This window comes from Cherax quadricarinatus, chromosome 14 (genome assembly GCF_038502225.1).
Source record: "Cherax quadricarinatus isolate ZL_2023a chromosome 14, ASM3850222v1, whole genome shotgun sequence".
Lineage (NCBI taxonomy): Eukaryota > Metazoa > Arthropoda > Malacostraca > Decapoda > Parastacidae > Cherax > Cherax quadricarinatus.
The window spans coordinates 7,574,567-7,593,179 of NC_091305.1; the positions used below are offsets into that span (position 1 = coordinate 7,574,567).

Sequence of the window (18,613 nt, forward strand, 5' to 3'; positions counted from 1 at the left end):
TCTTCTCAGCCATCTGTCTTCTCAGCTACCTACGTCTTCTCAGCCATCTACATCTTCTCAGCCATCTATGTCTTCTCAGCCATCCATGTCATCTCAGCCACCTACATCATGTCAGCCATGGATGGCCTGATCAACCAGGCTGTTACTGCTGGCTGCACGCAAGGCACAGTACTCGCTCCCATCTTGTTCCTCATCCTCATATCCGACATAGACAAGGATGTCAGCCACAGCACCGTGTCTTCCTTTGCAGATGACACCCGAATCTGCATGACAGTGTCTTCCATTGCAGACACTGCAAAGCTCCAGGCGGACATCAACCAAATCTTTCAGTGGGCTGCAGAAAACAATATGAAGTTCAACGATGAGAAATTTCAATTACTCAGATATGGTAAACATGAGGAAATTAAATCTTCATCAGAGTACAAAACAAATTCTGGCCACAAAATAGAGCGAAACACCAACGTCAAAGACCTGGGAGTGATCATGTCGGAGGATCTCACCTTCAAGGACCATAACATTGTATCAATCGCATCTGCTAGAAAAATGACAGGATGGATAATGAGAACCTTCAAAACTAGGGAGGCCAAGCCCATGATGACACTCTTCAGGTCACTTGTTCTATCTAGGCTGGAATATTGCTGCACACTAACAGCACCTTTCAAGGCAGGTGAAATTGCCGACCTAGAAAATGTACAGAGAACTTTCACGGCGCGCATAATGGAGATAAAACACCTCAATTACTGGGAGCGCTTGAGGTTCCTAAACCTGTATTCCCTGGAACGCAGGAGGGAGAGATACATGATTATATACACCTGGAAAATCCTAGACAGACTAGTACCAAACTTGCACACGAAAATCACTCACTATGAAAGCAAAAGACTTGGCAGACGATGCACCATCCCCCAATGAAAAGCAGGGGTGTCACTAGCACGTTAAGAGACCATACAATAAGTGTCAGGGGCCCGAGACTGTTCAACTGCCTCCCAGCACACATAAGGGGGATTACCAACAGACCCCTGGCAGTCTTCAAGCTGGCACTGGACAAGCACCTAAAGTCAGTTCCTGATCAGCCGGGCTGTGGCTAGTACGTTGGTTTGCGTGCAGCCAGCAGCAACAGCCTGGTTGATCAGGCTCTGATCCACCAGGAGGCCTGGTCACAGACCGGGCCGCGGGGGGCGTTGACCCCCGGAACTCTCTCCAGGTAAACTCCAGGTACGAGCCACAGCCCGGCTGGTCAGGTACCAACTTTAGGCGCTTGTCCAGTGCCTGCTTGAAGACAGCCAGGGGTCTATTGGTAATCCCCTTTATGTATACTGGGAGGCACCACTCATCTTCCCCCCCCCCCCCCCCCGCTTCCTCACCAATTATATGGTTCACCTCATCTGAGAGATACAGACCATTGGCATCATTGTACATCCCCTTCCCCTTATTGATCTGTTAATGAGAGGCTTTTTTTAAGTGCTTCAAGAAAGAGTTTAGGTGGTGTGTCAAGTGGGTGTCCCTGAGACCTTCATGCAGAAATGTGACTGTCATCTCTAGCCAATGTCTTAACTGATTTTTACTAACTACAGGTGGCACTTTCTTCTTCAGTCACATATTGATCACAGGTTCTCAAAGGTGTTTTGCAAGCTTTAGTTTTTTGTTTAGCACTGTATGAAATCAAGTTGTTAACTGACTATAAGATGGCACCATGCAATTCAACTAATTATCAAATCCTTGTTATAAATGTGAAAAAAATGTAAGTTATAAAAATAATGGTGATTTCTGAGTTGTAAGTAAAGCAAATAACAAATCAGTTAAATACTCATTACCTGATGTCAAAAGTAAACAATGGCCCTTACAATCCATGAACCAACAGAGCAAGACTCCTAGCCTATCATATGTATGCTATTTAAATATCTTACATCCTATTGTAACTTAATTGGTGAAAAATCATTATGGGCATATAATTTCCATGGGTTTCCCTCTCCTTTGCTCTGTTGCAAAAATAAATCACATATAAATGGTACACACACATTTATAGATATACTACACATCTTGATACATGCTTAGTGAGAGTAATATACTTCCCTTTGGCACACTGCTTTACGTCCTCAGGCTCCACATTCACACAACCGAGAAAATTTGATTGGTATTCAGAGTGCTAGTTCAATATTAATATCTTAATTCATAGTTCAATAACTTCTTTTTTTAACTTGGAGATTATTACTGTGTATATATCTGGTTTGACTGGGAATACACAGCAAAAATGGAGGACTACCATTCCTTTGTTTAGATACACATTACTGTTGAGTGGGTAGTTTGGTCATACAGTAAAATGCAGAATGGATGTTACTGACAGTTTGGTTGAGCAATGGAATATGGAATATGTTGATATTTAAAAGTTTTATATCTGACTATTACTCATAGGTGGATATACACAGAATACATATCATGCATTATTACAGTATACAGTGGATGCTCTCTTAACCATGTAATAATTTATAGGGTATTGAAGTTGAATGGCTCATCTGAAAATGACAGGATAAGAGAAAATGCCTCTGGTGTCATGGGTCGTTACTTTGAAGACTGGCTTTGGCTTGTCTAAAAAAGATTTTATAAATCATTTTATCTAGGCAGAGAAGCCCAAAACCCAATAAATAAAGAGGCTTATTTGTATTTTTTTTAATTGAGGTAAAAGTAAGGACAGTGCATGAAATTTCATGCTTAGCCAAGGTAATAACTAAGCTGCAGTGAGCCTGGATTTCCTGGTAATGAGGGCCATGGACACCAAGAATGAAGCCATAGCCACCGCGAAGGTGTCATCACGATAAATAAAAAGGGACACACTCCTGATTCTCAGTTTCATGACAAAAGTGAGACAAATGATGATGAAAATAAATGTAGTTGTGATAAAAACGTATTTGATACCTAAAAGTATGACGTAGTTAGAAAAGACAAAATGCAACCAATAGTATAGTTTACTGGAAATGTTTTGGCCCTGTGATGGTCACCCCAAATGTATACAGTATATGGGTAGAAAGACACAAGTTTAACCCTTTGACTGTCAAGACCCCAAATCCTGAAGTGTCTCTCTGTGTTGCAAAATATTAAAAAAAAAATTATTTTTCTTATAAAATTATAGAGAATCTTTTCCCGATGGTAATGACACCAAAAGTACGAAATTTGATGGAAAACTTACAGAATTACGCTCTCGTGAATTTAGCAATCTCAGTGATGCATATGTATCGGCGATTTTGCCCACTTTGAGCCCTATTTTTGGCCAATTCCATTATTCCAGTTGATCAACTCAAACTCATAGCTATTTCTTTAGAACTCTATTTGTTCTATCGACTGAGTACAAGAAACTGCCCATTTACTGATTTCAACTACCCAATAAAGTGGTCAGAAATTGACAACTTGGCCAATTTCACGCAAATTAAAAAGATGCCAATTTCAAAATAGGGTCCAGAATAAGCAATGCAGACATCCCTGGCACTAAAATAACATTTTCTCTGTTCATTAGTCACATCTTCAGGCCCCTCTTATACTACTGTATTATTGTAATAATTGTATAAATAATGTCAACCATTCATGACTGCATATTAGACCAGCCAGTTGAACACATATTGGACGGTGACATCATTTGTTTACTCTTAAACATCGGCAAAAATTGAACATTTCTGCTACTTTGAGCTCAGTTTCAAGGTCCTTTTTATCATGAAACCAATCAAAATCATCTCTATTTCTGTAATGTATCTTCCATTCTATCAAATGAGACCAAGAAAATGAGATACAACCATAAATACTATACAAAAATACACCTCAAAGTTGGCGTTTTAATCCAAAAACATGGTCGGAGTTTTTTTTCTCATTATGCACTGCGTGCTACAAGATTTTTTTATACTGCGCACACTGACCACACAGAACCATTCTCTCACATGTGGGCCTACCAGCTTTCTCCTGCTTGATTTGAAGCCGCTAGAATTTTGGCGTACTAATAAGTCAAAAACACTGGCTCATAAGACGTATATAAACGACACTGACAGTCAAAGGGTTAAATAATCAGGAAGAAACCAAATTGGCAGTGAGGTTAGCTGGTTAAAAAACCTTCTGTATCTTTAAAAATAGGTTGGACAAATATGTGAGTGAAAAGGGTTGGATTTGAGATAGACCTACCTAGCATGGGCTAAAGACCCGCTGCAGTGCCCTCCATTCACATATTCTTATGCAAGCCATGTGACAGATCTTCCTGATGGGCAGGGCAATGCTTGTTTGACTTATTCAACCGCAAAATATGACTGTTAGATGACTCATATAAGAACATGAGAACTGAAGGGCACTTCAACGGGCCTACTGGCCCATGCTAGGCAGGTCGTTCTCAAATCCAACCCTTCTTGTTCACATAATTGTCCAACCTACTTCTGAAGCTACCCCAGGTTTTTCAACCACCAAACCTTATTGCCACTCAGGTGCCATCTGACTACTGAAGCTCGTGTATTTCTTCCCATAAGTACATTTGCAGTAACTAAGGTCCCAGGACTGAATCATTTCCAATAAAATGTCATGTGTTTTCATTTTGTGTCTTTTTGTAATGGGGTTGTCTTGAGCCCAAATGGCCTCATCAATAATTATAATGTTACCTCCTGAAAGTGAAAACAGAAGAAATAGTGGAAGTCCTGGTTGGTTTAGAAAGACATGTGGGCAAACACTAGGACATATTTATGAGAAAATGTTTCAGTCCTAGGACCTTGATCACTTCTAACATACAGAGGTTACAAAGACAGTATATACAGATGAAGAATGGGGTGTGAGTGACACATGGTGACATTAAGAATGACATGTTGGGATGGGGATGGATAGACGATGGGATCATGTGGCAGTGGTCACCATGTGTCACTCACAACCCACTCTCCACCTATATATACTGTCTTTGTATCCTCTGTATGTTAGGAATGATCAAGATCCAGAGACCAAAACGTTATCTAATAATTATGTCCTAGTATTCACTCACATGCCTTTCTAAACCAATTTGTCAGTATCTAATACCACGGTTTATAAGAGCACAGTAAAAAGTTTTGTGCAGATCAATCGAAGCAGCCCCACCCAGATGGTACAGGGACTATCAAACCCCAGGATGATCTCCAATGTGAACCTTGGTAGAAAAGGTGTCCCATCCTGGATAATGAAGATGAATAAGAGGAATTTGGAAAGAGGATTTTATACAGTACTCCACAGATGATACCTAGAGGAGATCTTACATAGCAGGCAGGAGCAAATGCGTGGACCTCTCAGAGGAAAGGATCTCTGGAAGAGGAAAGCACAACACAGGAAACAGGGATCCAATGAAATATAAACTTGAAACACTCTTGCAAAATTTACAGGTGAAGGCTAGCCAAGTATATCAATGTGCCTGTAGTCTTCTCCCGATACAGCCTTCAGGATCTGTCTCAAAGTGAAGCCCTGGAAGAGTGCACTGCTTCTATAAAATCTTCTAAAATCCTGATAGTGTTCAGTGAGTCCTTCCACATGATGAACAAAGGAAAGATGAAGTAAAATGAGAATGTTTCCTTCCTGGGGTAAGTCAAGGCCAAAAAAGGCCAAGAAGGATGTGATGGATAAATGAAGGTGCAAGTTTCCATTATCTCTTATTCTGATGATAAAATGAACTAGAGAGACTGGAAAAATGAGGGGGGTGCTGAAAGTGTGCTACTCTTTACATGAGGAGGTCAGAAAGTGGTGAGGGAGACTTGCAAACATCATTCCACTAATTAAACATGAATGATCCCTTTCTTAAAGTAAGACTGTTCAGCATAACTTCCTGTGCCAATATTACATAGACAGCTGACATTAGATACATAAGGAAAGAAAGTATTCTCCAAGAAACAAAGCCCAATAAAGAAATTAAGCTTTGTAGTAGTGAAATTAACAGGTACTCATTGAGCATAATAGGATGTGTTATTTCTTACAAGGAGTATTATAAGAAACTGACTGTTACATCCCCAGCAAATAAAGACTTAAGTACTTCCACTGTCTGAACACTTGTTTTCTTCCAAAATACAGTAATTAAAAAAAATTAGCCTCTGTATCCTCATCCATATGTAGCAAAGGGCATAGAAGGAAGTGATAGAGTCATCTAGGCAGGAAATGTAAAGAAAGTCTAGACATGGGAGGAGGCCAAGTCACTTGGTACAGTACGCAAGAAACTCTCTGCAAGTGAGAGGATATTAATTTTCTATGGTTTCTTGAAAGGCAAACCCAAATGAAAATATCCTTCACATTTTGAATGGAAATCAAGAAAGAGTAGTCCTGGAAAATATCTATCAGTAACTGAAAAAGTTTTGAAAGTCTCATACTAACAGCAATATTCCTGGAATCTTGACTTGAATATGGAGTACCTATTCATTAATACAATATAATCTAACACTGGGCCATACACTGTCCTACAACTAGATCAAATATAGCAAGAAAGTGCATGTCCATGACAGCTCACAACTGAGTCACAAATGAGAACTATCACTAGGAGTCAAAAGTAGCAGATGACTTTCTTCCATGAATTGCTGAGAAATAACAGCTTTGACAAAAAGCTGGGGGAGCACTGACTGTAAATCAAGCCCTTATAAAAGTAGACATGTAGTATTTTCTTTTTGGGGATTTTCTTTCTTTTTTGGGCCACCCTGCCTCGGTGGGAGACGGCCGACTTGTTGAAAAAAAAAAAAAAATGTGAGTAAATCTGAGAAGGAAATGTTTACATGATGTCCTAACCGCCAAAGTATCAATAAGAATCACAGATGCAAAATTGACGTTCCTCACTTACATCCACCACAGATTTAGCTCAAACAAACCAAAAACATCCTGCTGGAACAGTCTAGGGGCTAAGCAAAATTAAGATCCATCAAAGTTCTTCAGCATGGAGGAGGAAAGTTAATGTCTACATATATGAATAATATTCTACATGTTGATGTGAGGCTTTTATTAACCCAAGACAGATAGCTGAATGAGAATGAAAACCTGTCCCATGAATCAACAAAGAGAGTGCAGGTGTGTAGATTTACAAGATAATGTAAACAGATGATTTATTAAAACACTAACAATTTACTTTTAATGTTGGGGAGATTATACAGTTTGCTTTTTCCTACTAGCAGTTCATGAAACCTGAAGTCAAAGTTTGGATAATTGAGCACCTACTGTATGCTGATACGAAGAAAAATTATAATTGACACTGTATATTTTTAGTATGAATGAGCATGATGACTGATAGTCCTTCCAGTGTTGTGGGAGGAACCTCTAGTTTCTTGACCAAATTATATCACTGAAATTAAATAATCCAATCACAAATTCACGGTGTAAGTTTTCAATGCCCAGAAACTCTCAATAGTCTTCTGAATGTGAATAAATAATTCTTAAGCTGCCAAATGATAAGAAATAAATATTATGTGGAAACTAAAATCTTAAATGCATGTAAATATTAAATTTAGTTAACTATTTTCCAAGAAAATATAGTCAGTGAAACCTAATACAATACTTATCAGATAAAACACAATTAAAATAAATTTAGAACTGTATTATAAACTAACTCTATATAACATAAAAGGTTATTTTAATCCTCTTCATTTAACCAATCCACAGCTCAGATTGACTATTACTTGAGCTTTTGAAAAATATAGGCAACTGCTTGTTTTGAGAGCCAAAAAAGACCACAAGTGCAGACACTGACACACACACCATCAACACACTATATACATATGGAAAATAAACTCTTTAATACTTGAGAAAAGCAAGTGGGCATCATAAAATACTATCACAGAGGGCCCGTCACTGTATTGCTCTAGTACTGTATAGTACTACAATTACTTTAAATAGTTAAATAAAATGGTACAAGTAGCTTTTTTAGTGTAATGCACAAACTTCAACTCAAAATTTTCTAACATTAGTTAACCAAAACCAATAAATAATAATAATAATAATAATAATAATAATAACAATAACAATAATGAAAAATACAGTAATATTATTATTATTATTATTATTATTATTATTATTATTATTATTATTACTATTATTATTATTATTATTATTACTATTATTATCAAGGCTAAAGATAATATCAGGTAATAATGATAATACTGTGCCAGAAAAAATCTGAGAAATCATTATTCTCAAATCTAATAGAGTGAGTTTTAAAATCAAATAAAAGATTTTGGTATACTAAAATCCTTCTGCCTCATTGTGGTCAAATTTCTCATTGAGGCCCACTAACTCCTCCTCTTCTCCCTACAGAAGAATTAATGTGTTATCAGATCAGCATATTTTAAGAAAATACAATGTTTATTCTACACACACTATTTGTTTTGTTTAATTCTTCACTATACACAAATTTATTAAATTTGTCCTGAATTCAAATTAAATTATCTCAGTTTACTTATTTTTATATGTATAAAGAAATCAAGGAAATCTAACATTTTTATTAAATAATGACTACATTAAAACAACAAATATTCATATTCAGTACGTACATTAAAAAATTAATATTCTATTCATGTGATTCATGCATGGAGAACGGAGGTTGATGCAGGCACAAACACATACATAAAGAAAGTTCTAGTGACACAAGGACAAACATGCTGCTGCACTTGGATATATTCTTACTTTAACTAGAACAGAAGTCATAAATTATGATCTCCACTAGGCATCTGTAAATTTTTAGTTAATAAGAAGCACTTTAAATTAATTGTAGAGATAATTACAATTTCTAATAACAGCAATAATAAAGTTATAGCAGACTAACTTGAACTAATTACTTGTACATTTAATTGTAACTTTTAAGAAGATTCAGTCCTTGATAAGTATCATATATTTCCAATTTGCAGACAGACTGATGATAAGTGGATAAGTTCCCAGTATGTCAGGGAAAAAATTACATAACAAAAGACATAAGCAACAGAAATAACAATAAGTCAGTTTTGGCTTCCTGTGGGGAAAAAATAGAGTAATGTGTAATGCTCTGTTTTCCAAAACTACATTAAAGGAAAAAATATTTGGTATTTATAAAGACAAATATCTAAACAAATTGGCAGGGGTGTCCTCTATGGATTTTTGGGATACTATAAAGTACAGTGTGGAAAACACTCCATGTGCCCAACTCATTGTGACAATATCTGCATAGTAAAGACTGTAGCTGTAAGGTGATATGTTTTGATAAACTAATTAAAATATAATCATTAATAATTTATAATAATAGCAAACAAGCATACTGCATGATAATATCCTTCAGTGTTTAGCTTGTAAAACATATCATCTTAAAAACAAGAAATACAAATTAACAAATACAAAAACTAAAGAGACGTAAGAGTTTCAACAGCCTCATTCAACTACTATTAATAAAAATCTAGCAGTCACCACTAGTGACAACACAAAGAAAACGGCTAATCTACAGGTCATGGTGAACCTAAACCCATCCTCAAACACTGTAAAATAATATATTTAGAAAATAAGCAATTGTTATCTGTACGACTGCGGTACAGTTATTTTAAATGTAGTACAGTACTCTTGAGGATGGAGTTAGGCTTTTGCAGTCGAGCCGTATGAGCAGTGAGGCCTCTCATGGGCGTCGTGCAGTCGTAGGAATAATGTGATCATAGTGAAAGTACAATGATCACGGGCGTGGGCGTAGTGGCAGTGAAGCCTTGTGGGTGTCGTGCAGTCGGTAGTTTGTGATCAGGGGGCTGGGTACTCACACACGGAATCTAACTGGTAGAATAAGAACGTTCTCAGGATGTTAATCTTGTGTACGATATTTGAGGGTAAGAGAAAAATTTAAACCATTGTTTCTCCTTATGCTGTGCATGCTTTTATATATTTAGAAGTGAATTATAATGAGCAGAAGGATTTTTCCGAAAAGTAATTTCTTTTTAAAGAATCAGCAGCGACTGCAAGCAGGGTTGGAGTGTAGCTTTTGAAGACCCAAAGCACTTGCATTTTCATTGGTCCCAAGACTGATCTATGTACATTATTTGGATATTAAAAAATAACCGTACCCTAATAATTTTCTTCCTTTTTTTAGAAAATTATAAAGTCTGATTTACTGTACCATTATATCCTTTTCTTATTTTTGAGTCAACTATAAATAAATTTTTCAGTAGGCCACTGGAAGTTCCACAGGTTCTAAGAACTGTGGCTATTATGCCATATGGGTAATTCATTACTAACTGCAAGCAGTCCTGAAGAGAAATACTAAGCCATATAACAAAAAAGGGACGTTATTGAAAACTTGAAAAGATAAATATTTAAAAAATGCTTAAAATAATACAAACAATACTGCATTGTAATTATTCTTTATCTCATCAAATTTTAATATCAATTTATTTTTTTAAATAAACATGAAAACCTGAATCAAATGTTAAGCAGAACAATCTGTTTCAAACTAACCTTTACTAGTCCATCAACAGCTTTGCTGATTCCAAACAAAGTTATCTTCCACAAGACCCAAATGCACTGAATCCTGAGGTCCAAAGAACATTAAAATTCAACCAATTGATTTGTGGTGGTATTCCCTTGGGAAAGATTTCTACAAGGAAAAAATTTCCTAAAAGTGCTACTATTCATCCAGACATGTTATTTTTCCAGCGTCAATAGTGCACTCTCGCCTGACTGGCTCTTCGAGTATCAGGCAAATTGAAAACAGAATTTACTGTGGTGGGTGGTGTCATATTTTTTCCTAATTTTTTTTAGCAAGAATTATAAATTTTAATTTTCCATGTAACAAAATTTACCTCTAAATCTCTTTCTGCTGTAGTAGGAGTAGTGTGAGGCTGTGGAGAGGGTAAAAAAAAGTAAGGTTGTTATTCAGGCCAAAAAACAGCACCACCACAGGATCAAAGATATTGTACTAAAAATACTTCAACACGAGAGTAGAGGTTGATAACAAGGGAAAAACAAATTGAAAGAAAAATAATGCAAAAAAAAGGAATGGATACTAATAATAACAAACAAAAGAAAGAAGTAAAAAAACAAAAGCAGTATAAGATGGAAAACTAAGCTGAAGAGGCAGGGAAATCAATTTTCTGGAGAATAAAAGTGGATCTAAATGTGTAAGAAAGTAGCCTACAGGACTACAAAATAATAGCACTGAGGGTACAAAGTTCTAGAGGATTTCAAAATAAAACAGGGCTGGACGACGGAGTCAGTAGATTGTCAGTTGAACCACTAGTACATAATGGAATACCGTATATTATTATCGGGGTCAGTGACTAAGTTTATCACATTCAAAGAGGGTCCAACTAAACGGGGCATCTTTGTCTGTCGCATGACTTTATGAGTGATCATAGTCAAGGTCAGTCTGGTCTGGTCAGGAGAGGTCATGCGACATGGTATACATGGGTGACCTTATCTTACCTCTGCTCCTGCCTGCAGGAAAAAAAAGAGGGATAAAAGTAAGGTGAGGCTCAAGACCATACCCTCTACTCAAATGGACCAGGGTCGGTCTCTCTGCCAAGAGCTGACAAAGGGATGACCAGTTCAGATCTTCGACTTGACTCTGGCAAGTGAGAAGTAAGGCCAAGACTAGCCCTGTCTTCTAACACCACCAACATAAGGGAAGGTCTGACTGAGCTCTCATGGAACATAGGATTAAGACCAATTCCTTGGATCCACTTGAGAAAAGGGAAGACTAAGCATGAAACATTACTTCCGTCCCTTAATCCTAACACATGGTTCATGTATGATCTAACATCATTACCCCTCAGTGATGAAAATGGTCAGTCATATACCAAGAGAAACTGCCAGTTCTCCAGTTAAAAGGTGCAGCTTGGAGAGTGTCACTAATTTTTAATAAACCCTTATTGTTTATTTCATCATGTTAAGGGAAAAACATGTTTATTCCAACAATATGAATGTTGCATATCTGAATATGCCCCACTTAGTTTGGCCCAGAAGCCTACTAGTTAGAGCAATGACTATCAAAATGCTGCTGCACATGAATGTATGTCTACTGATGGGTCAAAGATATTCTGGTCCACTGGTCAAGGGTAAGAGCAAAATTAACTGATGGAGTAAGCCGCTGGTGCTGCCTCAGGAGCGTGATGGAACAACGTCCTCAATTACCATTAATTAATCATTAATAAAAACAAAACTTATATTAACCTTTGATGGGCTCTGTGCTGCTTATAGATGAATAATAAATTCACAGTAATTATCTTTATGAAAGGTTCTTAAATAATTTGAATGGTGGCCAACAGAGAATTAACAATAGGCTGATGATAGTACCACGGTAATGTGTCAATAGTGGCCGGTGCTATTTTTTTAATCAAGAAAAACTGCACTGTGTGGTAACCCTGATCTGTAAGCTATTTTACAAGAATGAAACAAGAGCTAGTCTATATTTGCCTAACATGACTATGACATGAGATCATTTTACTAACATAATGCTACACACAGGATGGGTCTTACACTAATAAAATGTGTCAGGCTTTGGCATTGAGGAAGTCCTCAAACATTCCACTGTGAAGCAGAGTTTTAAAGGCTTTGGTTCAAAAGAGATATAGTTATTTTTGCATGAGATTATACTTTTGTATTAATCATATCTGTGAATAATTTTGAGGGTTCAACCTTGCAGCCTGGCCAGAGGCCAGACTTAATTGTTGACCGCCTGTCAACCAAGCAATTGTTGCCAGCGACCTGCAGCCCATCATAGCCATAACAATTGGCTGCTCTGGTACTTTCAAAGGAACTGGTTCAAGTTCTTCTTGAAAACTTCCACCTTCACTCCAACAATAAAGAGAGCTGCTCCAACACACGACGGTGCTGAGTCAGGAGGTGTTGAGAAAATAACACTGAGTTATGTAAATACAAGAGCATAACTTAACCCAATTGATTAGGCTGTCAACCAAAAGACTTGGTCTGGGACTAGGCTGCAGGGGCAATGACCCCCTGCACTTGTCTACAGGTTCAACAGGTAAGTCTAAGCCTAGCTTAAGTGTTCATGCTTGGAAATAGATAAAACTGCTTAGTTATGTCCACAGCCACAGCTATATTGATTTCAGTGCTCTAACATCACACATGAGCTATGAGACCCCTCACAACTCTTCCCTTAGCCACATCATTAGCACCAGCCATTAATTTCACTACACCGTGTTAGTAGTTACGCCAGTAACGATGAAGGAACTTCTATAAGTTAATGTTATCTATTGCTTGCAGCCAACTATGCCATTACAATTATGCTCCTGGGACAATGCAGACAACCACACGAGCAAACTGTCACACATTGTCAGTGGTCGATGCCACAAATAAAGTCTTATAAATATGTTTTATTCAGAAAATCCCTGGGAAAAAACATGCAATGTGGCTGAGCCACTTATTATTAATTGATTTTTGTTTTCATTCCATGTAGTGGTAACTATCTGTATATATTAGTTATAAAATTAAATATAATTAAAACACAACTATTAAAAATGCCCTACTCTGTCAGCCACAGTTCTGGAATACTTTACCTTCAGGAACTAAATAGCATGAGTTTAACTCTGACAGTTGGTTAGGTATTTTAAGTGCCACTATAACATGAAATGTCAGGTTAAATGGGCAACACTTACTTGTTTACAATGAAGGGATAATTGATTGTTATATTTACTTGTCAGCTAACTATTAAATTTAGACAGATAATCAAATTTTTTATACAAAAGAAAAGAATAAACATCGAAGATAATCTTCATATAGATTTTTAAACATTTAAGGTAATGCTAATTATTTACAACCTCTGTAGTCATATGGATCACAAAGAAGTAGCATATTTTTGTAATAATCTGGACACATGACATTACAAAGGAAACTTTTACTTAACATTTTGATCTTTCCAGCATGTCTAGAGTCTTTTTATACCATAAAATTTTTGCCATTTGTATGCATTGCAGTATGTCTGGAGTTTCATACATTGCAATGCAATATATCACCAAGATACAATCCACATTAATCTAACTCCCAGGTACTGCTAGATGACCAGGAGTCTTGAAGAAACTTGGAAAAAAAAGCAGTTGTGCCAAAATTTAAAACACCTTTCTTTTATAAAAGCTACCAGTATTATTTTAATCTCACCTCTCACAAAAAATGACTCTTCACAAGCACACAATATTGTTTTTTTAAATACACAAACCTTTTTCCCACTTAGGCAGGGTGGTCCAAAGAAGGAAAACACTTCCACCATCACTCTCTCCCCTAGCTGTCTTTCCAAAAGAGCATGGGCATCACAGTTCTAATGATTCACTGAACACATCATCTCCCCCTCCCCCCACACACACATCCTATAGAGCCAAGGTACTGTACTTCCCATCTCCAGAACTCAAGCTCAGCAAACTGCTTTCCCTGAGTCCCTTGATTAGGTATCCCCAAAGGAGAGTACCTTTAAGAGGTTGCCTGATTTTTTTTTTCTTCTTTTTCTTCCTCCTACTTTTCTATTTAATTTTGTTCATATCTCAAGATTGCTTCATCCAACTGGCTTCAAATTTTCAACCCTTATGTACAGTAACAAGGACCAAATTCTAGAAATACAGTGGAACCTCGACATATGAGTTTAATCTGTTCCATGACCTAGCTCGTAACTCAATTTGCTCGTATATCAAATTAATCTTCCTCGTTTTAATTAATTGAAATGCCATTAATTAATTAATCCATTCCAGGGGAATTCTTGGCTCTTTGGAGGCAGGACAAAATACTTCAGTATAACACTAATATCAACTCTACAGCTTATTTATATATCACAACTGATCTAATATAACATAATAAACAATATAAATAACAGAGAAACATGATATATACAGTGGACCCTCGCCTAACGATATTAATCCGTTCCTGAGAGCTCAACGTTAGGTGAAATTATCGTTAGCCAAATTAATTTTCCTCATAAGAAATAATGGAAATCAAATTAATCCGTTCCTGACACCCCAAAGTATGAAAAAAACAAATTTTTACCACATGAAATATTAATTTTAATACACACAAACTGAAGAAAATGCGAGGGTCTTGACAAGAGGCGTGGAGTTAAAAGATAAAGAATCACACATAAAGTGGGAGTTGTCACAGTTGCTCTTTGCTGATGACACTGTGCTCTTGGGAGATTCTGAAGAGAAGTTGCAGAGATTGGTGGATGAATTTGGTAGGGTGTGCAAAAGAAGAAAATTAAAAGTGAATACAGGAAAGAGTAAGGTTATGAGGATAACAAAAATATTAGGTGATGAAAGATTGGATATCAGATTGGAGGGAGAGAGTATGGAGGAGGTGAATGTATTCAGATATTTGGGAGTGGACGTGTCAGCGGATGGGTCTATGAAGGATGAGGTGAATCATTGAATTGATGAGGGGAAAAGGGTGAGTGGTGCACTTAGGAGTCTGTGGAGACAAAGAACTTTGTCCTTGGAGGCAAAGAGGGGAATGTATGAGAGTATAGTTTTACCAACACTCTTATATGGGTGTGAAGCATGGGTGATGAATGTTGCAGCGAGGAGAAGGCTGGAGGCAGTGGAGATGTCATGTCTGAGGGCAATGTGTGGTGTGAATATAATGCAGAGAATTCGTAGTTTGGAAGTTAGGAGGAGGTGCGGGATTACCAAAACTGTTGTCCAGAGGGCTGAGGAAGGGTTGTTGAGGTGGTTCGGACATGTACAGAGAATGGAGCAAAACAGAATGACTTCAAGAGTGTATCAGTCTGTAGTGGAAGGAAGGCGGGGTAGGGGTCGGCCTAGGAAAGGTCGGAGGGAGGGGGTAAAGGAGGTTTTGTGTGCGAGGGGCTTGGACTTCCAGCAGGCGTGTGTAAGCGTGTTTGATAGGAGTGAATGGAGACTAATGGTTTTTAATACTTGACATGCTGTTGGAGTGTGAGCAAAGTAACATTTATGAAGGGGTTCAGGGAAACCAGCAGGCCGGACTTGAGTCCTGGAGATGGGAAGTACAGTGCCTGCACTCTGAAGGAGGGGTGTTAATGTTGCAGTTTAAAAACTGTAGTGTAAAGCACCCTTCTGGCAAGACAGTGATGGAGTGAATGATGGTGAAAGTTTTTCTTTTTCGGGCCACCCTGCCTTGGTGGGAATCGGCCAGTGTGATAATAAAAAAAAAATAAAAACTGAAGAAGACATGCACAGTTACATGGCACTTACCTTTATTGAAGATCTGGTGATGATTGATGGGATGGGAGGAGGGGAGACTGTGGATGGTGTTAATGTTTAGAAGGGGAATCCCCTTCCATTAGGACTTGAGGTGGCAAGTCCTTTTCCGGGGTTACTTCCCTTCTTCTTATAATGTCACTAGGACCAGCTTGAGAGTCACTGGACCTCTGTCGCACAACATATCTGTCCATAGAGGCCTGTACCTCCCGTTCCTTTATGACATTCCTAAAGTGTTTCACAACATTGTCAGTGTAATAGTCACCAGCACGGCTTGCAATAGCTGTGTGAGGGTGATTTTCATCAAAAAAAGTTTGCACTTTAAGTCACATTGCACACATTTCCTTAATCTTTGAAGTAGACAATTTCTTCAATTTCTCTATCCCCTCCTCCGGGGCAGTTTCCTCAGGTCTGGCCTCTTGTTGTTGAAGATGATCCAGCAGCTCATCAGTGGTTAGTTCGTCATTGTCCTCCTCCACCAACTCTTCCACATCCTCCCCACTAACCTCCAACCCCAAGGACTTCCCCAATGCCAAAATGGATTCCTCAACTGGCAAAATATTCCCAGGGTTAGCCTCAAACCCTTCAAAATCCCTTTTGTCTACACATTCTGGCCACAGTTTCTTCCAAGCAGAGTTCAAGGTCCTCTTAGTCACTTCCCCCCAAGCCTTACCTATACTGTTTACACAATTGAGGATGCTAAAGTGATCTCTCCAAAACTCTCTTAGAGTCAGTTGAGTTTCTGAGGTCACTACAAAGCACCTTTCAAACATAGCTTTTGTGTAGTTTCTTGAGGTTGGAAATGACCTGCTGGTCCATGGGCTGCAGGAGAGGAGTGGTATTAGGAGGCAAAAACTTGACCTTAATGAAGCTCATTTCCACAGAAAGTCACTCTGCCACATCTGAAGGATGACCAGGAGCATTGTCTAATACCAGGAGGCACTTAAGGTCTAATTTCTTTTCAATTAGGTAATTTTTCACAGTGGGGGCAAATGTATGGTGTAACCAGTCATCGAAAAAGTCCCTAGTGACCCATGCCTTACTGTTTGCCCTCCACAGCACACACAAATTAGCCTTGAGGACATTGTTTTTCCTGAACACTCTGGGAGTTTCAGAGTGATACACCAATAAAGGCTTCACTTTGCAATCACCACTAGCATTAGCACACATCAACAGAGTAAGCCTATCTTTCATAGGCTTATGTCCTGGGAGTGCCTTTTCCTCCTGAGTAATGAAGGTCCTGCTTGGCATTTTCTTCCAAAACAGGCCTGTTTCATCACAATTAAACACTTGTTCAGGTTTCAGTCCTTCAGTTTCTATGTACTCCTTGAATTCCTGCACATATTTTTCAGCCGCTTTGTGGTCTGAACTGGCAGCCTCACCATGCCTTATCACACTATGTATGCCACTACGCTTCTTAAATCTCTCAAGCCAACCTTTGCTGGCCTTAAATTCACTCACATCACCACTAGTTGCAGGCATTTTTCTAATTAAATCCTGATGCAACTTCCTAGCCTTTTCACATATGATCGCTTGAGAGATGCTATCTCCTGCTATCTGTTTTTCGTTTATCCACACCAATAACAGTCTCTCAACATCTTCTATCACTTGTGATCTCTGTTTCGAAAACAAAGTTGCACCTTTAGCAAGAACAGCTTCCTTGATTGTCGTTTTCTTGGCCACAATAGTAGCGATGGTTGATTGGGGTTTTGTGTACAACCTAGCCAGCTCAGAGACACGCACTCCACTTTCATACTTAGCAATGTTCTCTTTCTTCATATCCATAGTAATTCTCACCCTTTTTCCTGTAGGGTTGGCACTAGAAGCTTTCTTGGGGCCCATGGTGACTTATTTTGCAGGTGCAATCACTAAAAAGGCTGTGATAATATGAAATGTTCCGATTGTATGCCTGGAAGCGACCGCGGTGGCTGGCTTGTAAACACTGGCACCCATGGAACAAGTGAGGCGGGCTCAGGCCGCACGTGGACGCGTCTCGAATGAATCGCGTTGAGCGAGTTTTTTAGCGCTAGCCAAGGCAAAATTTTTGCTTTGAAATGTATCGCTAGGCGGATTTAACGTTATGCAATGCGTTCGTTAGGCGAGGGTCCACTGTACTCTAGAATGAATAAAATATGTCATTATGTGATGAGTGGTAGTGGCCATTCCCGCTCCCTCTCTGACCATATCTTCCCATGCTCTTATTACAAGAGAAAATGGAGTGTTTGTGAGGCTAACTGCACTAGATCACTAGTGCAGTTCGTTCCGAAGCACGCTCATTATTATTATTATAATGGGGAAGCGCTCAACCTGTAGGATTATACAGCGCCTGTGGGGGATGGGATGGAAGGTATTCAGGCTTAATTTAGGGAACTGGAGCACAGATCCAATTCCCAAGATCAAGAGCCCCCTCACCAGTGTCAAGGAACCTCCCTTGAGGGGGAAGCTAGCTTGTAACTCGGATTTTGGCTCGTAACTCAGAGCAAAAAATC

General features: G+C 38.4%; 1 protein-coding gene across 22 annotated transcripts in view; it reads right to left on the reverse strand.

Moving 5' to 3' along the window:
• Nucleotides 1-18,613, reverse strand: part of sei (seizure) — a 668,222-nt gene that overhangs the window by 340,988 nt on the left and 308,621 nt on the right. For 21 of the 22 annotated variants that reach the window (XR_011391990.1, XR_011391991.1, XR_011391989.1 and 18 more), the window contains one exon: nucleotides 10,752-10,790. The exons of the other annotated variant lie outside the window; for it this stretch is intronic. Coding sequence is in view for 14 of the 21 variants with exons in the window: in XM_053786177.2 (XP_053642152.2) it covers nucleotides 10,752-10,790 (39 nt within the window). In the remaining 7 variants the exon portion in view is untranslated. The remainder of the gene's footprint in view (nucleotides 1-10,751; nucleotides 10,791-18,613) is intronic. 22 annotated transcript variants of the gene reach the window in all.